This window comes from Mirounga angustirostris, unplaced genomic scaffold, assembly GCF_029215605.1.
Source record: "Mirounga angustirostris isolate CCGP_5_RB_7025 unplaced genomic scaffold, mMirAng1.0.hap1 SCAF_10, whole genome shotgun sequence".
Lineage (NCBI taxonomy): Eukaryota > Metazoa > Chordata > Mammalia > Carnivora > Phocidae > Mirounga > Mirounga angustirostris.
The window spans coordinates 112,201,029-112,225,936 of record NW_026991718.1 but is presented as its reverse complement, the minus strand read 5'-3'; the positions used below and the strand labels follow the sequence as shown (position 1 = coordinate 112,225,936).

General features: G+C 48.8%; 1 protein-coding gene across 5 annotated transcripts; it reads left to right on the top strand.

Annotated features, from left to right (window-relative positions):
* Positions 1–1,293: 1,293 nt before the first annotated feature.
* Positions 1,294–22,496, top strand: CUNH20orf96 (chromosome unknown C20orf96 homolog). 5 transcript variants are annotated; one of them, XR_010405808.1, is made up of 11 exons: positions 1,295–2,388; positions 2,653–2,701; positions 3,285–3,402; positions 11,539–11,651; positions 15,659–15,817; positions 18,270–18,369; positions 19,238–19,395; positions 19,475–19,576; positions 19,723–19,958; positions 20,476–20,594; positions 22,083–22,099. XR_010405808.1 is itself a non-coding variant. In XM_045883850.3 (11 exons), exons 1-11 carry the CDS (start codon positions 2,369–2,371, stop codon positions 22,141–22,143), a joined length of 1,086 nt encoding a protein of 361 aa, XP_045739806.1. In that variant the 5' UTR covers positions 1,298–2,368; the 3' UTR covers positions 22,144–22,496. The 5 variants fall into 5 exon arrangements, 4 of the variants coding, with proteins under 4 accessions (XP_064429063.1, XP_064429062.1, XP_064429061.1 ...); XM_045883850.3 differs by having other exon boundaries at positions 1,298–2,388; positions 19,723–19,809; positions 22,083–22,496; XM_064572993.1 differs by lacking the exon at positions 11,539–11,651 and having other exon boundaries at positions 1,294–2,388; positions 19,723–19,809; positions 22,083–22,496.
* The last annotated feature ends 2,412 nt before the right edge of the window (positions 22,497–24,908 follow it).

Here is a 24,908-nt window from a genome sequence, read left to right as displayed (position 1 = left end):
GCTGGATCGTGACTTGAGCTGAAGGCAGGCACTTAACCGACTGTGCCACCCAGGCACCCTGCACTTTGTTTTAAAAAAAGATTTTATTTATCTATTTGAGAGAGCGAGAGCAAGCAGGGGGAGGGGCCAAGGGGGACTGAGAGGAACAAGCAGACTCTGGAGCTAAGTGTGGAGCCCGACCCAGGGCTCTATCTCATGACCCTGGGATCATGACCTGAGCCAAAACCAAGAGTCAGATGCTCAACCAACTGAGCCACCCAGGCACCCTGGATTTGCACTTTTTTAAAAAAAGCTAGTTAGGAGACTGTGGAGGAGGCATGATTTTGAGATGCACCTTGAAAGAAGAAGCGGGTTGGAGTGCAAGAGAGAAAAAAATCTGTGGGCCAGAATTTGGCAGGTAGGTCTCTCTGTCCTGCAATGTCGTAGTCTGGGTGTGAGAGAAGTAGATGTGTGTATGTGGGGTGGTGGTAGTAAGGAGTATGATTCCAGATGTACTTTGAAGGTATTGCTGACAGACTTGGATGTGCGATGAGAGGTGAATCAAAAGATGAATCAAGGGTGACTCCAGGAAGAGTGTTGCCATTTTGAGTTGGGGGAGAGTTGCATGTTAAGAGTTGCCTATTAGGCACCCAAGTAGAGATGCTGAGTAGACAGTTGGATGTATGTGGCTGGAATTCAGTGGAGACGCTGGAGATATGAGTCTGGGAGGCATCCAGGTAGAGATGGCATCCGAAGTCACAAGACTGGAAGGGAACATGAATGGAGTGTGAGTGGATAGAGGAAAAGGGAGGGTGGGTCTGAGCCTTGAGACACTCCAATAATAAAGGGAGAAGAGGAAGAATCAGCAAAAAAGAGAAGGGGTCAGGAAGCCACTCAGGAGAGTGGTTTCCTGGGCACCTAGTTTAGAAAGTGTTTCAAGGAGGGAGTGATTCGCTCTGTCAAATGCTGCAGATAGGCCAAGTAAGATGAGGATGGAGAAGTGACTGTGACGTTTAGCAAAGTGGAGGACACTGGTGGCATTGACAAGGACAGTTTTAGTGGAGAGGTAGAGAATGAAAGCCTGATTCAGAGGTGGAAAGGAATGGGCAACAGTAGGGGCACCTGGGTGGCTCAGTCGTTAAGTGTCTTCCTTAGGCTCAGGTCCTGATATCAGGGTTCTGGGATCGAGCCCCACGTCGGGCTCCCTGCTCGGTGGGAAGCCTGCTTCTCCCTCTCCCTCTGCTGCTCCCCCTGCTTGTGTTCCCTCTCTCACTGTGTCTCTCTCTGTCAAATAATAAAATCTTAAAAAAAAAAAAAGGAATGGGCAACAGTAGACAAACCTCTCTAGGAGTTGTGCTGTAAGTGAAGCAGAAATGGCAGTGTAGCTAGATGGGAAGTGGTCACTTTTTAAATTTTTAAAAAAATTTATTAATTATTTATTAATTTTATTTTTTAAATTAATTTATTTAAAAAAAGATTTGACAGAGAAAGAGCACAAGCAGGGGGAGCGGCAGGCAGAGGGAGAGGGAGAAGCAGGCTCCCCACGAAGCAGGAAGCTTGGTGCGATGCGGGGCTTGATGCGATGACCTGAGCTGAAGGCAGATGCTTAACTACTGAGCCACCCAGGCGCCCCTGTTCACTTTTTTAATAGAAGAAATTAAAATATGTTGGTATACTGAATAATATAGAGAGGATGATAGGAGAAAAGGGGAATTGCTGGGGCGGTATCTTAGAGAAAAATGAGGAGGGTAGGATTCAGTGTACAGTTGTCGAAATCGGTCTTAACAGGCAGTTTATACAGTCACAGGAGGGAGACAATTAGGTGGGTAAATTAAGTGATGTGAAAATGTGAGTTTACTGGGGCGCCTGCGTGGCTCAGTCGTTAGGCGACGGGCTCCCTGCTCAGCGGGAAGCCTGCTTCTCCCTCTCCCACCCCGCCGCTTGTGTTCCTGCTCGCTCTATCGATGTCTCTGTCAAATAAATAAACACAATCTTAAAAAAAAAAATGTGAGTTTACTGATCCCCATGATTTTCTTAGTGAAATAGGAAGCAAAGTCATTAGACAAGGCAAGAGTAAGGATGGAGAAGAAAGTGATGGAGGTTTGATGAGAAGGAAATATGACATAATTCTTTAGGATGATGGGTGGGGCCCAGCGGAGCAGGCTCTGGAGAGCTCCGTTCTCCTTGAGAGATTAGTCCCTCCGGGCGCTCGGTAGTCTGCGCCCGTTTCCTTGGAGACGGAGACGAGGGACGGGTCTCGCTGGGAAGTTTCAGTGGCCTAGGTTACCACGCGGTCCACGCTGAGGCAAGAAAGTCGGAGAAGCCGAATAATAAGTATCGCAAGAGATCAGGGCTCCACAGACTCACTACTCGTCTTCCATTTTCCCCAATGGCGCGCGTCTTTCCGAAGTAGGTGTAAGAATCGAAGGGTGGCGGAGTGCGCATGCGTGTCCGCCTTTGCTCGGTCCTGGCCTGGTTGTCTTTTTGACCCCGCCCCCTCTCCGCCCACATCTCCCTAGCCCCGCCTCCCCCTCGCGCTCTCCCACCCCCGCTCCCTCGGGTGCCTAGTGAACTGTGGTCTCTGTGGAGACTCCACGCGTGTTTCACGTTTGCTGCTTACAGTCGCAGGGGTTGGGAATGATGGAAGTTCTTTCCCGTCCCAACTCTTTCCAGACCCAACCACTCTGGGATTCGCTCCACAGTCCACAACTTCCAGAATCTGGTGAGTCCGGGAGGGCTGGGGAGGAGATGGGGGCTTGCTGACCCTGGGTCTGCAGTCCGCCTGCCCCCATGGCCGTGACTGTCCCGGCCGATGGAATCGGGAGACCTGAAGTACAGGCCTACTTGTGTTACACATTTGCTGTAGGACCCGGAGCCAAGCCCCCGAACCTGTTTTCGCACCACCTTATCCGAATGTGAGGGTATATTATACTGCTCTATTACTCATCTCTGATTGCTCCTCTGGTTTCCTCTTGGCTCTTTTCCATGCCTTGTGTTTAAGAACAGTGTGCCACAGTTCTTAGCACCTCACAGCCTGGATGTGCTTAGTAAATTACGGCTGGCTGATAAAACAAGTGATAGCTAACATTTATGGAGCACTTAACACATGCTTTACAAATATCATCTCTTGGAGTTCTCCCATCAATCTGTGGAGGTAGGTTTTATAACTAGATCTAGTTTACAGATGTGAAAAATTGAGGCTCAGACCTCAAAAGTCACTTGCTCAAGGTCACAGATATCTGTAAGGGGCAAAGCTGGGATTTGAACTCATCAGGCTGTGTGACTGATTGTTTTATATCTGGTAGGATTATGTTCCATGGCAGCGGTCCAAGCAGAAAACCAAGTCACCTACTCTGCCTCCCCTCCTACAAACCAGAGGCCACCAGAAGAGCAAAACGAAGACTTTGCCTAGCGTCCTTCCAGGTGGGCAGAGGCACTTGAGGCCGGATATGGGAATTGGGGACAGGATAGAGTGTATGCCCTTGGCCTTTGATGACATCAGTTATATTAGAGTAGGCTAATTGCTGTGACAAACAATCCCCAGGTTTCAAGTATTAGTACAGAAGCTTATTTCTCATTTATGTCAAAGTACATTTGTGAATCTGCAGGGGTGGAAGTAATCTTTTCCACATGATCATGCAAGGATCCAGGCTCCTTCAGCCTTGTGGCTCTGACAGTTTGTAAGGCCTTGAAGTCCTCTGCTTGATTCGGGGGACTGCATTCAGTCTGCATTCAGCTGGTAGAGAGGGAAGAGAGAGAGAGCAAAAATATCGGTAATTTTGTTGGCAATTTTTTTTTCAGGGCCTAGACTTGACATGACCCATATCAGTCCTGCTCATATTCCAGTGGCCATAACTCAGTCATATGACCACCCTTAACCACAAGGGAAAATGAGAAATGTCCTGCTGTGTGTCCAAGAGGAAAATAAAACAGGGTTTGGTCAACTCAGGATAATCTCTGCCATGTCTTTGTCATGCTGTCCAGGGGAGTTCTCACGCCCTTGGCTGAGTCAGACATGGGTTCACATCTTGGCTCTGCTGTTTACTATCTTGGAAAAGCCATTCATCTCTCTGAGCTTTAGTTTTCTCGTTTGTAATATGAGGACCTGATAAGATTGTTGCAAGAATTAAATGAGAAGATCTATATAAAGCATTGTTGCTCTCAACCTTATCAGACCCAACATTCCTTTTTTTTAAATTTAAGATTGATTTATTTATTTGAGGAGAGCATGAGCAGGGGGAGAGAGGGAAGCAGACTTCCTGTTGAGCTGGGAGCCCAACATGGGGCTCGATTCCAGGACTCTGCATTAATGACCTGAGCCGAAGGCAGTCACTTTTTTTTTTTTTTTTAAGATTTTATTTATTTATTTGACAGACAGACACAGCCAGAGAGGGAGCACAAGCAGGGGGAGTGGGAGAGGGAGAAGCAGACTTCCCGCGGAGCAGGGAGGCAGCCCGGTGTGGGGTTGGATCCCAGGACCCTGGGATCATGACCTGAGCCAAGGCAGATGCTTAACAAGTGAGCCACCCAGGTGCCCGCGGAAGGCAGTCACTTAACTGACTAAGCCACTCAGGTGCCCTCCCACCATCCCTTTTAATAACAAATACTTTGTAATATTCCTTTAGTATCTGAAATAAACTTCATACATAATATCACCTACCTATATATAATTAAAAACTTAATATAATGCCCAAAGTGTAAAGTAAAGGAAAAGTAAAAGGAAAGTTACTTATAGTTAAATAACATATATTTCAGTATGTAAATGCCCAGGATGTGCTCCACTAGAAGATATGTCAAAGTAGTCAGAAGGGGAGATACGGAGTCGTGAATGTAACCATTGCAAATGCAGACTGACATGTGGTGGGATATCAGGGACTCAAATATCCAAATGGATGTTTCATTGTGGTCCTGATTTCCAAAGTGGTGCCCATCTCTTGGTAAAGTTCTGAACAAAACAAAGTACAATCTTCCCTTGAATGTAGCTGCTTTCTTGGAAAATTTAGCATTACTGTAAAACTCTGCAAAATATTCTTTGTGTTTATATGTGAAAGAGTCAGGTTCTGGGATCAGATCATTATAAATAGGGTTTTTTTTTTTTACCTACATCAGTATCTGCTAGGGTTTTGGAAAGTCATGCAGGGCATAGGAGAATTCTGTGTTCCATGGGGCTGTCCTGTTCTGGGGGATATCTAGTGTCCCTGGCCCCCACCCCCAGATGCCTGGTGGGACCCCCAATATTTCAGAGAACCACAAATCCTCTCTACCAATGTATCTAAAACATCGTGAAGAGTCTCTGATGTAAAGTGCTGAGCACAAGGCCTGGTGGTAGTGACAGAATTTTTGACTTTGGCTCTAGACCCTATTCACACAGCATCTACAAGGAAACACTTTCCTTTCCTTCACTGGGGAAGGAATGTAACAGATACCACCATGGTAAGAACAAGAACAATTAACATATACCAAGCCCTTAGGTACTGTTCTCAGCACTTGACCCGTATCACTTCATTTAATCTTCTCAACAACCCTGTGAGGTGGGTGCTCTTTTACCACCTCCTCTTAGAGATGAGGCATGGACAGGTGTAACTTTGAAGGTCACAGGGAGGAGGGGGCAGAGCCAGGCTGTGACATTTGGCAGTTTGGCTCCAAGAGGCACAATCTTTTTTTTTTTTTTTTTTAAGAGTGAGGGGAGGGGCAGAAGGAGAGAGAGAATCTTTTTATTTTATTTATTTACTTATTTATTTATGCGGGGGAGGGGAGAGAGAGAGAATGAGAGCACAAGCACGAGCGGGGGGAGGGGCAGAGGGAGAAGCAGACTCCCTGCTGAGCAGGGAGCCCAATGCGGGGCTCGATCCCAGGACCCTGGGATCATGACCTGAGCTGAAGGCAGACGCTTAACTGACTGAACCACCCAGGTGCCCCGGAAGAGAGAGAATCTTTTTTTTTTTTTTTTTAAAGATTTTATTTATTTATTTGAGAGAGAGAATGAGATAGAGAGAGCATGAGAAGGGGAGGGTCAGAGGGAGAAGCAGACCCCCCGCTGAGCAGGGAGCCCGATGTGGGGCTCGATCCCAGGACCCTGGGATCATGACCTGAGCTGAAGGCAGACACTTAACCATCTGAGCCACCCAGGCGCCCCACTACACAAAACTTTAAATACACTTGAGATAGATGGATAGAAGGAGGTCATCATTTCATTCATTCCTTACACCTGGGAGATGATCTCATCACCTTTTTACAAATGAAGAAACTGAAGCTTAGGTTGGTAATATGTCTTATGCAAAGTCATGTCCTTGAGGGCATCTTTTGTGTGTTAAAAAAGATTAAATCAGCTGATTCCTCCAAGATGGAGTAGCCCCATTCCTTCTTGGTCCCCTCTTTTACACCTAAAAAAAGCCCTGGATGTAACAACAGTGAACATAGAGGACTCTGAAAACTGGCTTTCGTGCTACATCTCAACAGGGGACTGTCTGAAGTAGGATCCAGAGTATTATTTAAAACATCAAGGATACAGGGGCGCCTGGGTGGCTCAGTTGGTTAGGTGACTGCCTTCGGCTCAGGTCATGATCCTGGAGTCCCGGGATCGAGTCCCGCATTGGGCTCCCTGCTCAGCAGGGAGTCTGCTTCTCCCTCTGACCCTCCCCGCTCTCATGTGCTCTCTCTCTCCTCTCATCCTCTCTCTCAAATAAATAAGTAAAATCTTTAAAAAAAAAAAAAATCAAGGATACAATAAAAATCACTTGTCATACCAAGAATAAGGAAAATCATAACATGAGTGAGAAAAGATAGACACCAACATCGAGATGAATCAGATAGAATGATTTGAGTGTTTTTATTTACAGATGACATGCCCGTCTATGTAGAGAATCTTAAAAAAATCTACTAAATTTAAGAGAAACTGGAATTAATAAGTGAGTTCATCAAGGTTGCAGAATACAAGTACACAAAAATCAATCACATTTTTAAAACTTCTCTCTTTTTTTTTTAAATGTGTTACTCTTGGTCTCAGTTTTTTTTTTTTTTTTTAGGTTTTATTTATTTATTTGACAGAGAGATACACAGCGAGAGAAGGAACACAAGCAGGGGGACTGTGAGAGGGAGAAGCAGGCTTCCCGCTGAGCAGGGAGCCCAACTCGGGGCTCGATCCCAGGATCCTGGGACCATGACCTGAGCCGAAGGCAGACGCTCAACGACTGAGCCACCCAGACGCCCCTAAAGCTTCTCTTATTTATTTATTTAGAGAGCGTGAGCACAAGCTGGGGGAGGAGAAGAGGGAGAGGGAGAGAGAGAATCACAAGCAAGCTTCACGCACCCATCACGGAGCCCCATGCAGGGCTCGATCTCATGACTCTGAGATCATGACCTAAGCCAGAATCAGGACTTAAACGCTTTAACCAACGGAGCCACCCAGGTGCCCCAATCACATTTCTATGTACTAACAATGAATATGGGGAAACCAAAATTAAAAATTCATTTATAATCCAAAGAAATAAAATATTTTTTAAAGATTTTATTTGTTCTTTCAAGTAATCTCCATACCCAACGTGGGGCTCAAACTCACTATGTTTATGATTAGAACACTCCGCATAGTAAAGATGACAGTTCTCCCCCATTTGATTTCTACATTTAATGTGATTCCTATCAAAATCCCAGCACAGTGTTTTGTAAACAGACAGGTTTATTCTAAATTTTATATAGAAAAGCAAGGCCCTGGAATAGATAAACTATTTTGAAAAAGAAGAATAATGTGGGAAGAATCACTTTACCTGATACTAAGGATATTATTAAAGCCAAAGTAATCAAGATAGCGTAGTATTGGCAGAGAGATAGACACATAGATCAATGGAGCAGGCTAGAGAAACCAGAAATAGAGCCACACAAATATGCCCAGCTGATTTTTGACAAGGCTGAAAAAACAGCTCAGTGGAGGAAAAGAAAGCCTTTTCCACAAATGGTGCTGGAGAACTTGGACATCTATAGGCAAGAAAAAGAACCTTGACTTAAGTCCAAATGTAAATGTAAAATGAAATAAAAATTAAATGTTAAATGTAAAACTAAAACTTTTAGAGAAAAATATAGGAGAAAAAAAATCTTTGGGACCCATGGCCAAGTGAAGAGCCCTTAGACTTTCTACCATGATCCATAAAGAAAAACGAAATTAATGGATAAGTTGGACATCATCAAAATTAAACACTTGTTCTGTGAAAGACTCTGTGAAGAGGATGGAAAGACAAGCTACAGACTTGGAGAAAATACTTGCAAACCACCTCTGACAAAGGCCTGCTATGTGGAACATATCGAGAACTCTCAAAACTCAACAATTTCTAACAATTGAATTGAAAAACAATTCAGTTAGGAAACGGGCAAGAGGGGCACCTGGGTGGCTCAGTTGGTTAAGGGTCCGGCTCCTGATTTGGGCTCAGGTCATGATCTCAGGGTCATGGGTTGGAGCCCTGCATCAGGCTCCGTGCTCAGTGCTGGGTTGGCTAGGGATTCTCTCCCTCTCCCTCTGCTCTTGCCTCCCACTCACTCACATGTGCTCTCTCTCTCTCTGAAATAAATAAATAAATCTTAAAAAAAATGGACAAAAGATATGAAGGGATGTTTAATTGAAGAGGATATCCAGATGGTAAATAAGCACACGAAAAGATACTCAACATCATTATCCATTAGGGATATGCAAATTAAGCCATAATGAGTTGTCACTACACACCTCTCAGAATGGCTAAAATGAAAAATGGTGATAACACCAAATGCTGGCCAAGAAGAGAAACTGGATCATGCATGCATTGCTGGTGGAAGTGTAAAATAGCCCAGCTGCTCTGGAAAAAAGTATGGCAATTTCTTTTTCTTTTCTCACAGAGAGAGACAAGAGCATGAGAAGGGTGGGGGAAGGAGCAGAGGGAGAGGGAGAGAGAGAATCCAAAGCAGACTTTAGGCCCAGCCTGACACGGCGCTCGATCTCATCACCCTGAGATCATGACCTGAGCTGAAATCAAGAGTCAGACAGTTAACTGACTGAGCCACCCAGGCACCCCAGTATGACAGTTTTTAATGAAAGTAACATGCAGTTCTCACCATGCTCCAACAATTATACTCTTGGGCATTTATTCCAGTGAAATGAAAACTTATGGTCACACAAAAACCAGTGCATGAATGCTTCATAGCAGCCTTATCGTAATACTCCCAAACTGGAAGCAATCCAGAGGTCCGTTACTGGTTAAATAAGCTATGGTACATCCATACCATGGAATACTATCCATTAATAAAAAGGAAAGAACTATTGATACAGTCAATAGCTTGGATGAATCCACAGAATTTTGCTGAGTGAAAAAAACCAATCTCAGAAGTTATATACTCTGTGATTCCATTTATATAGCATTCTGGGAATGACAAAATTCCAGAAATGGAGAACAGATTAGTGATTGCCAGGGGTTAGGGACAAAGGTGGGGGAGCATGGTAAGGGGAGGGAAGAGAGTGTAGCTGTAAAAGGCAGCATGAGGGATGCTTATGGTGATGGAAATGTTCTATATCTTGTCTGTCTTAATGTTACTATCATGGTTCTGATATTGTAGTTAGTTTTGCAAAATGCTACCATTGGGAGAGACTGGGTTAAAGATACATAGGATTTCTCTGTAATCTTAAAAAAAAATTTTTTTTAAACGATTTTATTTATTTATTTGATAGAGAGAGACACAGCGAGAGAGGGAACACAAGCAGGGGGCGTGGGAGAGGGAGAAGCAGGCTTCGCACTGAGCAGGGAGCCCAATGTGGGGCTTGATCCCAGGACCCTGGGATCATGACCTGAGCTGAAGGCAGATGCCTAATGACTGAGCCACCCAGGCGCCCCTTAAAATTTTTTAAAATTTAAATTCTAGTTAATTAACATACAGTGCAATAATGGTTTCATGTATCTTTAAAAAAAAAGATAAAGCAGGGCTACTACCACTAATGAAAATAAATAGTCATTATTAAAGGTACAAATCTCCCTAAGTATTTAAGTTTGATTTACTAATCTTATCATTTTTATAAACACTTCTAAGGGGGATTTTGGAACTTGGTTAATTAGGTTCCCCTAATCCTTTTAAGCCACATTTAAAAATTTAATATATTCATTTTTCATTTTCAAATAGTTCACTTGTCTGATTAACAAAAACTATTGAGCATTTAAATAATTCTTGTACAACTAATAAATAAACTTCTAGACATGGGTAATTTATGTTCTCTTAAAAGTTTTGGTAATTTATACACATTCAATAAAAACGTCTTAAATCTTTAACTTAAATCTAAATCAAAATCTCATTTAAATTAGAACCACAAGATTAATCTATTAATCATTCCATCTTTTAAACAATACAATTAAATACCCAATATATACAGATAATTCATAACTGTAACACAGGATTATTTTAATTTACTTCATCACTTCAATTGTTAATACTAAAATTTTCCCGGGTTTGCTGTATTGATCCATTAAATAAATAATATTTTCTGAAAAGTACTGTGTTGCACTTGGAGTGGGGATTTTGGTGGGTATTGAGAATGTGGCCTCAGCATTCAAGATGATTTGGGTGATTTGTCTCAGGCCGGTGCCTGAGAGGAAGCAGGGGTTCTGAGAACATGCCCTCCAAATGCTTTATTCTGATCTGAAATATTTCCATATAGTCCTTATCTGGAAGGACCACAGCTTTTTTTTTTTTTTTTAAAGATTTTTGACAGAGAGAGAGACGGAGAGAGGGAACACAAGCAGGGGGAGTGGGAGAGGGAGAAGCAGGCTTCCCGCTGAGCAGGGAGCCCAATGCGGGGCTCGATCCCAGGACCCTGGGATTGTGACCTGAGCTGAAGGCAGATGCTTAACTGACTGAGCCACCCAGGCGCCCAAGGACCACAGCTTTTATAGGTGTTTCAGACAGCCATTTGGGAGTTTTGTCCAGCTCCTGTGCCTTTGTGTGGGGCTGTGGTCCTAATGCCAAGCCTCAGGTCATCAGTAATGACAGTGACAACTAGGAATGCCTATTCAGCACTGAATATGTGTCAGGCACTATTCCAAACACTTGAAGGTATAGTAAGATCTTATTTAATCTTCAGGACAACCCTATGAGGTATGCATGACGATGACTCCTGTTTTATAGGTGGGAAAAACTGGGACAGAGAGATCAGGTGACCTGCCCAGGCTCACATGGCTAGTAGAAAGCAGAGCCTGGATTTGAACCCCGGCTATCTGGCTCATTAGTTCTTGCCCTTAACAACCCTGCCTCATCTGACCTTGCTACCGGCCAGGTTGGTGGGAGAGATTGTGGGCACCTGGTCGGCCCCTGTTGCTGCTCCTCTCTTCCCCTCTCTCCATACCCATAGCCATGTGAAAGTCCCCTGCGCACAGTGGGGCCTGGGAGCTTATTGATAGATGTGAGTCCCATGCTCTGCCTCACTGTCACAGGTTATAAGGTCGAGACTGGGTGGGACCGGTTCCCTGGGCCATCTCTTGGATGGTGCATTCCCTGAGACCTGCTCCCAGGCCTGCCTGTACCCTCACTCCCTCTCTGCTCTTTCCCATGCCCTAGGGTTGCATTCCAAGCCCACCATGTTGATGACAAGCCAGCTGAGGAATCCACAAGAAAAGCACAGAGGGAGGTTGGACTTTGGGAAGATACAGGCCAAAATCCGGCTATTGAGGGTATGAGCATCCTCCCTACAGGCACTGGGGCTCGTGGTAGGGATGTGGGGGCAGGGGGACGCTGATAGCAAACATGCACTGAACATTTTGCAGGTGCCAGACTTGACTCATTTCCTTATCAGCAGTGCCATAGGCATGCTTATCATCACCCCCATTTTACAGATGGGAAACTGAGGTGCAGGGAGATCAAGGACTTGTACCAGGTCGCATGGCTAGAAAAATGGCAGTACCAGGGATCAAAGCTGGTTAAGCAAGGTGTTTGCCTTTGTGTTGAAGACCAGGAAAATGATCAGAATCCTTTTTCTGTTTCACTACATTAGGAACACAATCTGGTGGCCTGCTCCTTTAAAAATTTCCAGTAAATTAACTTTTCATGGTATACAGTGCACCTCAAAGCAACGCTCAGAAGCTCACTATTACATTTTTCACATCATCCGATACAGCTTAGATAATTAGCGTTCTCACCATCTATTGCTTTTTATGGCTTCTGAACAATGTTTCAAAGTATTTGAAATGACTAAAAGAGGAGGAGTCTTTTGTGTCCCTAGCAGAAAGTAGAATATTAAATACTATAAATGCTACAAAATACTGGAGAAGAATTTGTACTTTCTTCAAGAAAGTTTTAAGAGCTCAGTGAACAATGACTACTATATAAAGAAATAGGGAAGAATGTATTTGCTTTGAAACCTTTTCTTCCCTTTAACCTTCAATATTGCTGAATGGTTCAGAGGTGGCCCAGCGTTTTTAAAGGAGTAACTCATATTTCTGGTGTTATTTTTATCCTGACTTCAGAACTTGGACAATTTGGCTCTGAAGCCTGGGCTCCCAACCAGTTCCTAATGTTGTCTCTTATGATCATTCAGTCAATTTATTGAATGCCTGCTGTGTGCCAGGCCCTGTTCTAAGTGCAAGGATTCACCAGTGATGTGGCCTCTGACCTTAGGGAGCTCACATTTGACTTTGGGAGACAGATAATAAACAAGACAAATAAGTATATAATATGTGCCATGATGCTGAGGGCAATGAAGAAGTGTAAAAGTAAAGTTAGGGGCTAGCGAGGCACAGAGGAAGAGTGACCGTGACCATTTTAGACAGGGTCGTCAGAGAAGGCTGCTTAAATGGTGACATCTTAGGGAAGAATGTTCCAGACAGAGGAAACGCAAGTGCAAAGGTCCTGAGGTGGGTGTGGCTAGAGCAGGAGATGAGGAAAGCTGGTGGGTGTGAGGGAATGGATGATGACTTGTTTGTAGCTCTGTAATCCATGCTTAGGCTTTGTGTTTCTATGTTGAGTAAGACAGGAAGACCCTGGGGGATTCTGAGTAGAGCAGAGACGTGGTATGACCTAGGTTTTCACAGGAATCCTTGGGCTGCCACTGCTGCTATGTGGAGAATGGACCATGGAGACAAGGGGGAAAAAGGAAGGGGGCAGAAATTACTCAGTTGGTTTGCTCTTGGAGGTGGAATAGGATCCTGACTCTGCCCCTCAGTCTCAGGACAATTATTTGTTCAATCTCCAGCTCTTGAGGGAGTGCCTACTATGTGCTGGGCACTGTGCCAGGTGTTGGGGACACAGCTGTGACCATGGCACTTAGAATCTGTGTGCTTATGGAGCATACACTGTAATGGGGAGACCTATAATAAATGAATTTTATTTTATTTTATTTTATTTTTTAAGATTTTATTTATTTATTTGACAGAGAGAGAGCACATGAGAGGAGGGAGGGTCGGGAGGGTCAGAGGGAGAAGCAGACTCCCTGCCGAGCAGGGAGCCCGATGCGGGACTCGATCCAGGGACTCCAGGATCATGACCTGAGCCGAAGGCAGTCGCTTAACCAACTGAGCCACCCAGGCGCCCCATAATAAATGAATTTTAAAAGCCCAAAGAATAGTCAGTCACCAGTTTATTCAGCCCATACTTTTTTTAAATATATATATTTTAAGGATTTTATTTATTTATCAGAGAGAAAGAGCACAGGCTGGGGGAGTGGCAGGCAGAGGGAGAAGCAGGCTCCCCGCTGAGCAGGGAGCCCGACGCGCGACCCGATCCCATGACCTGAGCTGAAGGCAGACGCTTAAGGACTGAGCCACCCAGGCATCCCTATTCAGCCCATACTTATGGAGCTCCAGACACTGTCCTGTGTGCTGTGTCCTACAGCTGCGTTGGGACAGCCAGCCCCCCTGCCCTCCTGGCTCTGCCATTTAGGTGGGGGAGACAGATAAGAAATAAGAAAAATAAGAAAATAAGATAATACGAAAAACATATAATTACAGACTGGGGTTAAGGATCAGGAAGGAAACAAAGTAGGGTTTCTGCACTCAATCTGGTGCTCAGGGAAGATCCATTTCTAGAGCAGAGGTCATTAATTCTACAGTTTCTCCAAACCCCTGGGAATGGGCCGTGTGCTAAGGAGACACATTCCTGGTACCATCCCCAGCGATGTTGGCTCCGTGGGGCTGAGAATAGTGCCACGTGAGGTAGTGCATGTGAAGTGCTGAGCAGAGTTTTGGGCCTATAATAAACACTCTGTACATTTGCACTCTTACTCTTATTATTATATGAGGAATATGGGAGCTGAGGGCCAGGAAAGGGGTGGCTTCTAGTGAAGGCCAGAGAAATGAGGAAGAACAGAGGAATAAGGAAGAGAGCGCATGGGCACGGCAGAGCCGGAGGGCTAGAGCCGGTGAGAACAGTTATCAGCTCTGGTTCCTGCGTGCACACTGAGGGTGCCAGGCACTGCCACTCACTGGCTTGGTTGTGAACATTATCTCATTTGTTTTTTCCAGCAGCTCTCCGAAGCGAGTGCTAGTTTTCCAACCTTTAGAACAAGTATAGCAGGGTTCTGAGGGGCTGACTCGTTTGCCCAGGAGCCCCGAGGGAGTGAGTGGCTGAGCTGGTATTTGAACCAAGTGGGTCTAGGCCTAACACCCCAATCTGAATACACTACGAGGCTCCACCATGCCTTGCGCTTGAAGCTCGCTCGCTTCCTTGTCTTGGTGTGGTGGGAGAACAGACATTGGGAGTCAGAATTCTGGCTTCCGGGCGCCTGGGTGGCTCAGTTGGTTCAGCGACTGCCTTCGGCTCAGGTCATGATCCTGGAGTCCCGGGATCGAGTCCCGCATCGGGCTCCCTGCTCAGCGGGGAGTCTGCTTCTCCCTCTGACCCCCCCCCTCATGTGCTTGCTCTCTCTCATTCTCTCTCTCAAATAAATAAATAAAATCTTTAAAAAAAAAAAAGAATTCTGGCTTCCCAGTTCCGGTGCCATAACTTTCTGGCTGTGTGACTTGAGGCAAGTCACTTAACCCTGTCTGAGCCTCCCTTTGTCATAAAATAAGAGTCAGTAAACATAGGGCCTTTGGATGAACCAATACCACCTGCCGTGCCCCCGGTGAGGCCCAGTGCCCATCACATAGTAGGCCCTCAACAATTCTTGTTGCTGTTATTATTGTGGATTTTGTGTACCTGCTGGAGGTGACCTTAGCAAGCCCCTTACCCTCTCAGCCCCTCCTTGTTTGCACGGGGCGATGGATGAAATGAGAGGGTACTCATTCAGCTCAGCTGCCTGATGAACAACGGTAGCGATTATCATCCACTTGGCTTCCCCGCTTTTCCAGACATCGCCCCTCACCTGCGCCCCCTTCTTACCTACCTGGGGTGTTTTCTATTATTACTACCATTACTACTGTATTTTATGGGTTCTAAGAAGTCAGTGATAATAAGGTACAGCCTTATCTTATTTCCCACGAACAGATTTTGTCAATTAGATCGTGACATGCCACCCGTTGTAAGAGGCGTCCACCTCTGAGATGTAAAATTCGGGGAAATGGGCGTTTCAGAACGGATGCAATAGTTCAGGGGCTCTGACCCGCAGACAATGGGGCCGCTTTTACCAGTCGAGACCACAAGGGGGCGTGCGTGCGGCAGGAGGGAAGTGGTCCCTAGGCTCCGGGAGGATCGGGCGGCCGCACGCCTCACCGCCTCCCATCCTTGCCCTCCCCTCCGCCTGCAGACGTTGCTCAGGAACCGGCAAACCACACTCCAGGAGCTCTCCAACCATGAGGTCTTCCTCACCAAGCTCAACTGGGAGCTGATCAAGGCCATCCAGGACATGGAAGACAGCTCGGCCCTGAAAGTGCGCACGATGCTGTATCGGCAGGACATCCTTGAGGTGAGGTCCAACCGCCCCCGCCCAGTCTTGGCCTCCGCCCTCTGCACCTTGGTCCTGCCCACAGGCGCCGCCCCCTTGGGCCCTCGGGCGCCCTCTCCTGGCCTCTTCCGGCCGGTTGCGCAAGCTGCTTCCTCCCTCTGGAAGATGCATCTCTCCGGCCCTTCGCCCCACTCAGCTGGGCTTTGGAACCGGACCGAAATGGGGGCTCATCCCAACGCCAGCATTTAACCAACTGAGCCACCCAGGCGCCCCAGCGCCAGCATTTATTAGCTGGGGGACTTCGAGTTAACCTCTGAGCTCTGTAAAATAGAGCACAAAGCACCCACCGTAAAGCGGGTGTTGTCCTTGGCACGCAGCAGGTGTACCACCCCCACCATCAGTACTCACAGTGTTGTGTATGCCCATGTAATTCTGCCAACAACCCCGTGGGGTGGGCACTATTATCTCTATTTCACATAGGAAAAAACGGAAACAGAGAGAGGCTGGGGAACTTGCTCAAGGTCACCCTGAAGCTCACTCACCTAGCAAGGGTCAGAACTGGGACTTGAACGCAGGCCATCTGGCTCCAGGATCTGGCTTCCTTCCACCGTGCTGTGGTTACCACCCTCAGCCAGTGGTGCTGCTCCCAGTCTACGGGTGGAGCAACTTTTAACGAGAACCCCAGAGGCATCCTCTGCCTCCTCTGGGAGAGGCTTGGGAAAGCTGCCGGAGGAGAGCTGGAAGTTCACAGGGGACCCAGGAGTTGGGGCTGGAGGAGAGGCAGAAGAAATGGTTTCATGGAGCAGTAACGCCCTCTGGCTGCCCAGGCAGAAGAGGGACTGAACTCCCCGGACCTGTGAGATGAAGAGCAAGCCCGGTCTTGGGGACTTAGTCTGCTCTGGTGACCATAACAAAGCACCATAGACCAGGCGGCTTACGCATAGAAATGTACTTCTCATAGTCTGGAGGCTGGAAGTCCAAGATCAAGGCGCCTGCAGGGTTGATGTCTGGTGAGGCCTCTCTCCTTGGGGTGCAGATGGCTGCCTTCTCTCTGGGTCCTCACATGGCCTTTCCTTGTGCTCACATGGAGAGAACTCTGGGGTCTCTTCCTCTTCTTACAAGTACACTACTCTTACCGGATTCCGCACCCTTTGGACCTCAGTCAGTCTTTATTACCTCCTTAAAGGCCCTATCTGCACAAACAGTCATATTGGGGGTTAGGGCTTCAACATATGAATTTGGGGGTACACAGTTCAGTCTATAACACAGGCCAAGGATTGCAGAGTCATTTAGCCCAAGGGAACTTAGTAGAATATTCTCCAAACTTAGACAAAATCATTGTTGATCTTCTGGCATTGATCCATTAATATAATTTTTGTTCATTCTGAGTGCTCCCTGTGGGCCCTTGGGAAACAGTGATCGGTGGGACCCTGTCCACATCAAGCTGTCATTCTAGTGGGGTCACAGGCGGTTAGAAAGTCATTTGTGTGTACTGCCATGGGGATGGGGATCTGGGGAGCTGAGAGGGGTCTCTCGCCCAGACATGGGAGGGTCAGGAAGGCTTCCTGGAGAAAGTGATGCTTGGATTGAAACCTGCAGAAGTAGGTATTAACTGGTAGAGAGCAGGAGAGTGTTCCAGGCAGGGAAAATGGGTGCAGAAGGCCCGTGGAGAGAGGGAGCTTCCCTCAAGGAGCCACATGTTGGCGTAGGCCAGCTCCAGGAGGGCCTTGTCAGCCAAGGTAAGGAGTTAGGGCAGAGGGGAGCCCCTGGAGGGTTTTAAATAGGGGAGGGATAAGGTCAGCTTTTTTTTTTTTTTTTTTTTCATTTTCAAAGAAAGATCATCCTGACTGTGGCGTGGAGCAGAGATCAGAGGAGGACCGGTTAGGGGTAGCTGTGGTGGTATTTGAGGCAGGAGATGAAGAGAACTTGACTTGCTCCATTTCCGACCTGGGCCGGTTCACCCATCCTTAGGCAACCTGGGGGTCCCCCGCTCCTGGGAGGTCACCATATTGATGCCGAACTTAGTGCGGACACAGCGCACTACAGCCCAGAACTCCTGGGCTCAAGTGATCCTTCTGCCTCAGCCTCCTGAGTAGCTGGGACTACAGGCGTCCACCACCGCACCCGGCCGATGAAGAGAACTTGAATAAGACAGTGGCAGTGGGGATGGAGAGAAGGACATGGCTTTGAGGGCTGTTAGGGGTTAAATCCATTGCACTTGGTGACATTTCGAAGGAGGGCGGAGTGGGGACCGCTGTCTGGGTTTGGGCCAGTGCCTGGGTGTGTGGTAGAGCCACCACTGGGGTGGGTGGTAGGAGAGGGCCCAGTTTGGAGCGGCTGGGCCGGCCTCTGGTCAGGTCCCTGGGTCTGGGAGTGGGTTTAGATCTGGGGAAGTGCCGAGTCCCCCCAAGAGCCCATGCTTCGGTAGTGCCAGGAGAGGTTGTGGGGCGAGCTGACCCCGCCTCTCCCACAGACTGTCATGGATATCTTGGAGTGCTCGAACAAGAAGAAGCTGCAGAAGCTCAAGGAAGAACTTAAGGAGTGGGAGGAGAAGGAGGAGTCCAAGATGCAGTGTAAGAGTCCCTGGCGTGAATTCCTTGATCCCCTCCCTGGCTTCGGGGAGGTCAGCAGGGCATTCATCTTGCACCTACCTTTTGGAAACCAGTAGGCCCAGCATCTCCCCTGTTAGGCAGATAGAATTGCTAAGATGCAGAGCTAATAGCTTACTTCTCGAGCACTGAACACTGAGCACTTCCAGGCCCCCCGAGGCTTCGTATGTATGGGCATATGCTCAGTCATTGCAACTACCTGTGAGGCAGGGACTATTCGCCCATGTTACAGATGAGAAAGCTGGAGCTAAAGGAAGTGTGGTAGCCTGCTGAAGGTCATAATAGCTGGGAGCCAGGATCCAGCCCCAGCCTTCCCCTGCTTCCTGCCCCTGTCATTGAGTCAGTGGCTCAGCCAGCTCCCAGGTCTTCTGGCTTCCATTGTGCCGAGCCTGTGGTTTCTTTCCCTGGAGCAAACTGGAAGCCTTCTGAGGGAAGGGGTGGTGTGTCAGACCCTGGGGACACCGCCCATGGAGGGCATCAATGCAGACTTTGTCTTAATGGTCATTTCACGGGAGTCTGTGTCGCCCCATCTCCCTGGGCTTGTTGCCATGGGAGTGTGTGCATGAGGAGACTGAGGTCCAGGGAGGGACAGTCTTGGCGAGGGCCACACAGTAAGTCAGTGGCAGAGCTGAGACTCGTCTGGGGATCTTGCCCCGGTTTAGTCTCTTTCCTACCCAGTGTTGCCTCTTCTCCTGTGGGGGTAAAAGACTCTAGTGTGAGCTCACTTCAACCAGACCCCAGTCCATTGGCCAAGGAGAGCTTTGCCTCCCGGATCTCCTGGGAGGGGTTCTTGAGGGAGGATCCTGCCTCCTGTCCCTCCCGACTTCTCCAGGCCTGGCACGGCAGGTGGAACAGCTGAATGCCAAGATTGAGAAGACCTACAAGGAAGTGAGCTTCCTGAGCACGTACATGGACCACGATTATCCTGTCAGGTCGGTCCAGATTGCCAACCTTGTGCGCCAGCTGCAGCAGATAAAGGACAGCCAGCAGGTAGGTGAGCCCCTGGCCCTGCCCCGCTGGACCGTACTGGAGACAGGCTGGTGGCCCACACCCTCCTGCTGGCCCCTAGGATGAGCTGGATGACCTTAGTGAGATGCGCAGAATGGTCCTGCAGTCTTTGTCTAATCAGATTCAGAAGAAGAAGAGAAAGCTTCTGAAAGCTCTGGTGGTGGTGAGTGGTGGGTGTCCAGGTCCTGCCCCAGCCCTGCTTCCTTCCCCGTCCTCTGCTTCAGGGCCCCCTGCACCCCCCGCTGGTCTCTCCCAGGCACTGCTGCCCAGGGAGAGGCGCTGGGGGCCAGAACTCTTCTCCCTCCGCAGAAAAGCCAGCAACCCCATCAGGAGGCTCTTCTGCAGAAGACCCAGGACAACCAGGACATGCTGAAGTGCATGGACAAGTTCAGAGAAGTGCGTGGGCACGGAAGGGGACGGCCCCTCTGTGAGGGAGCAGAAGGGCAGGCCCCAGGACCTGTGGGAGTCAGGCTTGTCCTGATCTGGCATCGGCCTCCCTCCTAGCTAGTGCCGTTACTGTTCCTTGCCATTCACCTGAGAAGGAGGTTAGTGTGGGCCCAGGCCTTGCCTCACTGGCCAGCATCAGCGGTGATGACCCATTAGCAACATCACCAAGCGTCACCCGCTCACCCATCATTTTGCTGTCATTACCACTCCCTGTCTTCACCACTTAATTCTCGCCACTGACCATCACTCGTTAGCTGTGTTAATGAACTTCACCGTCACCACCCACCCCCCCGCATTCATTTTCATTATCATCCTCCATCCACTGTCAATGTGAGTGACCTTCACCGTCTCTGCCAGCCCCCATTCATTCTCATCATCAGGTACTGCCCCCCTTTGCCACCTGTCTCCATGCTCCACGGTCTCCGTGCCGTGTTCAGCACCATCAGATGTTGGCCCTAACTCTTGAGCAGCCCTCCAGAGCCCAGGAGGCCCCTGTGACCAAGCCGTGCCATCCCATGCCTAGATGGCCTCTCTCCTCGTCCGGGTTGCCGTGTTCTCCCTTCTGTTGGGGGACATTGGGCTCCTCACCCTCCCCTGCTGTGCTTCTCCCCTCAGTTTATCAACCAGTTTGAGGAGGAAATACCCATATTGAAGGCAGAGGTGGAGCAGCTCCAGGTCCAGGTCCAGGAGCCCCGAGAGATCATATTTGCGGATGTTCTGCTTCGGAGACCCAAGTATGTGATCTGTTTTGGCAGCTGCTTCTTAAACCCGCCATGCTGTGTCCTCGAAGAGGCTCTCTGTTCCCAGGGAAGGCAGCCTGGTGGAGAAGGCAGAACCCCGGACGGGGTGCAGGGAGACCTGGGTCTCGCCTCAGCTCTGCTGCTGACCATGTGGCAGACGTGATCTTTCCCGTCTCTGGGCCTTTGTGTCCCATTAGTACATGGAAGCTGAGTTACATAATCTTTTTGGACTCTTCCGGGTCCCAGATTCCATGTTTCCATGGACCCCTAAGCTCCTGGGTTGTTCAGGAAGATGGACTTGAGTAGGGTGGCTGGCTCCAGGGAAGAGGGGCCTGGAAGACACTCTGTAAGGAGAGAAGGATGTCTTCTGTGCCCTGCAGACTCCTGGGCCCCAAAGGAAGAACTTCCTTCCTTCCAAAGCCAGTTCTCCGCCTGCCTTTCTTGGGTCAGGCCCTTTGTGGCAGAGCTTGGGGAACCCACAGGACCAGGCGTCTCCAAGATGTCACAGAGGCCCTGGGGCACCTCAGTGCAGAGCCCGCAGGTAGACGGCGGACCTCAGAAGACAGATACTGGCTAGAGATGGAAATTTGGGCATTGTCTGTATAGAGATGCTTTTTCTTTTTGCTATTATTATGGACAATTTCAAATATACAGACAGTAGAGAGAATATTTGGATGAATACTCAGTTGCCCGTGTGGATTAGAAGTTATGTTTTTGCCATACTGGCTTCATCTTCGTTCCTCCGCTTTTTCTCGTGAAGTACTGTACTTTGCAGATGTCCTGACATTTCATGCCTAAGTACCTCGGTGGGCGTCAGGAGAGTGTGGAAACCACAAGAGTGGATGAGAGACTTGGGACAAGGTGGAGAGAGCGTGTGATCCTGTGGCCCCCTAAGCGTGCTGGTCCCTGCGATGGGGGCTGTATTGCAGGCGGGAACCCGCTGTTCTCGCTCCTTCTGTGCAAGGAAGGATACCTGTCAGTTACTGAGCATTTTGTCTCACTTAGTCTGCCCGCCATAGATCGAGGTTGGACTTACGCCCATTTGGGCAGTGAGGAAGCTGAGGCTGCTCTGGGCTCTGGCACAGCGAGCGCTTGTTACACACGTGCCAACTGAGGGCGTGGGGCTCCGAGGGGAGGTGTAAGCTCAAGGTGCCATGCAGCCAGGGGTCCAAGCCGGCCGTTCTGACCGCAAAGAGAGCGCTGGTCGTGAGAGGGCCCGCATTTCAGAGCCGAGTGCCTGCTCCTTCTTGACCTCAGACCTCTGGAGGGGAACATTAATCATGCCAAACCCATGCCTTTTTCATTTTTGGTGTGTGCGTGTGGGTGCGCACACCCACATGCACACCAGTGTTTTGGGATGGGGCTCCTCAACTAAGTACCAGTGTTCTGAAGAGCAGGGTGCCCCCGAGGGCGTGCTCCTCCACTCTGCAACTCTGGTGCCCCTGCTTGACTTCTCACATCCTCTTTGCTCTGCCCTACCAGGTGCACCCCAGACATGGACGTCATCCTCAACATCCCGGTAGAAGAGCTGCTACCCTTCTAGTGGGGCCAGGGGCCAGCCTTTCCTCCCTGCTCTTTTCCCCATACCCGGAGCCTTGAATTGTCTTCTTCCATGACTGCATGCCCACTCAGAGCCTAGTCTGCTCTCCCTCCCTCCCCTCCTTCCCTGCCTCCCTTTCTTCCCTCTTTTCCTTCCTTCTTTCCTTCCTTCCTTTCTTCCCTCCTCCCACCCTCCCTTTCTCCCTCCACCCTTCCTCTCCTTTCCTTCCTTTCTCTCTCCCTCCACCCTTCCTCTTTTCTTTCTGGTTGGTGCCGCTGCTTGGGCCAGGTGGGCATTCCCAGTCAAGTCTGCCATTCCTTTTGACCAATAAAGCTGGATTTGCATTTGCTCTTTTACTTGGAGATCTCCAGCTAGGCCTTGAGAAGAATGGACTTTGTCTTAAGATAAGGGGTGGGTAATGTGCCTGGGTGGCTCAGTCGGTTGAGTGTCTGCCTTCGGCTTAGGTCATGATCCCAGGGTCCTGGGATCGAGTCCTGCATCGGGCTTCCTGCTCTGCGGGGAGCCTGCTTCTCCCTCTGCTCCTGCCTCCCTCTTTCTCTCTCTCTGTCTCTCATGAATAAATAAAATCTAAAAAAAAAGAAAGATAAGGGGTGGGTAACTGCGCTGACTGTGTCTGGGGCCCAGGACTTCTTGAGAAGCGCCGAGCGAGACTAGCTTGGGCTGTGCTGTTCCTGGTGCGGTGGGAGCCCAGCTTCCCTCCTGACTTGTGCTCACCCCTGTTGAGGCCTGTGCCAGGGCAGAGAGGGGACCCCCCAAGCTGATGCCCCTGGGAACTTGCCGGGTTTTCTTCGCTGATGGCCATCCCTCTTCCGGCCCATTGTCTGTCTGTCCAGTGCCTGTACCCCAGGTTTGCGTGGACGTGAACACACACTCTTACTCAGATGCAGAGTCAGGCACAGCCCTCCACCATGTGCTGGCTTGGAGATGTGCTGCCCGAAGCCCCCTTCAAACAAGGACTGTTGCTGCAGTTACTGGAAGCGCCGTGGGCACGTGCCCTTCGGCGGTCAGACCCTTCGGGGTTTGCCTCGGCTGCAGGGAGCCACCTCATCCAAGGTCAGTCCCCTTCTCACATCCGATGACTGCTCCGTGTGCAAATACCGAAGGCCCAGCCCTCTTGGCCTCACTTGGGACGCCTCTGAAGGCCTCTTCTGGCTCCAGCACTCCATGTAAGGTCAACTGAAACTGTCCCTGGGCTTGCATGACGGCTGACTTCTCCCTCTGCCCAGACCTGCCTGCTTCTGCCGTCCTCCGTTGATTCCCAGGTGCTCAGTAGTCAACATCCTGCACTTTGCACTTGGCCTCAGGGCCGCTTCCCTGGGGACCCAGACTGCTGCAAATCCTCAGACCCTCTGGCTGCTCACCGATCCACCCTGCCTACAGAGAGACTTTGGGTTACAGGTTACAGGACACCCCACCAAATTGCCCTAGACAATAAAGGGCTCAGGTAAATAAATGTCCTACATGAGGCGAGGTTTTATCCAGACATCAAGTGACGGCACCAAGGCCCAGTTTCTGTTTCTCTACTTTGTTCTCCAAGGTGTTCTCCTCCTCCTGAGGCTGGTACTCCTGTGGTCGCAGTATGGCTCCCAGCATCTCCTGGGGGGTTGCAACTCCTTGTTCACGTCCTGCTGGGAAGAGTGTCTCTGCTCCAGAATTTTCAGCCCAAGTCTTCATATTCACTATGACTGGCCTAGCTTATATTGCATGCCCACCTTGAACTAGTCTAGGAGCTGGAGAGTGCTACTGGTTTAGTCTAGGTTACGTGCACTACCCTTGGAGCAGGGGAAGGGTGGTTGAGGTGGAGCTTGTGACCTAGGTTAAGCCAGTAGGCACCTTTACAACCGTATGGATTGCAAAACAGAAATGAACAATAGTTTTTTTTTGTTTTTGTTTTCTTTAGATTTTGTTATTTTTAAATTATTTTTTTAAATTATTATTTTTTAGAGAGGGTGGGGGAGAGGGGCAGAGGGAGAGGGAGAGAGAGAATCTTAAGCAGGCTCCCAGCCCAGCAGGAAGCCTGATGTGGGGCTCCATCGCATGACCCTGAGATCATGACCTGAGCCAAAATCAAGAGTCCGACACTTAACTGAGCCACCCAGCCACCCCTAAAGATTTTATTTTTTGGTAATTTTCACACCCAACATGGGGCTTGAATTTATAACCCTGAGATCAAGAGTCACGTGCTCCACTGATGGAGCCAGCCAGCAGCCCAGAAATGGACAACGTTGAACATAATAAGAGCAAACACTTAGCTAACATGTACTCTATGCTTTTCATATACCCAGTCATTAAGTCCGTACAAGATCAACCCTTTGAGGTAGGTATTGTTAGCATTTCCATCTTACAGATGAAGAACCCACTACATGAAGAGGCAAAGTGATTTTCCAAATTCACCAGGCATAAGGTAGTTCACTCTTTTTTTTTTTTAAGATTTTATTTATTTGACAGAGAAAGAGAGAGGGAGAACAAGCAGGGGGAGCAGCAGAGGGAGAGGGAGAAGCAGACTCTGCTGAGCAGGGAGCCCGATGCGGGGCTCGATCCCAGGACCCTGGGATCATGACCTTAGCCGAAGGCAGATGCTTAACCGACTGAGCCACCCAGGCACCCCAAGGTAGTTCACTCTTAAGCACTGTACTGTCAGGAGGTCAGCTGAGCTGGAGAGCTGAGCTACCAGGTGTGAGAGCAGCCAGTTAAGACAATTCAAAACTAAAATGACAGTCAAGACTTTCATTGCTTACTTAGTGCAA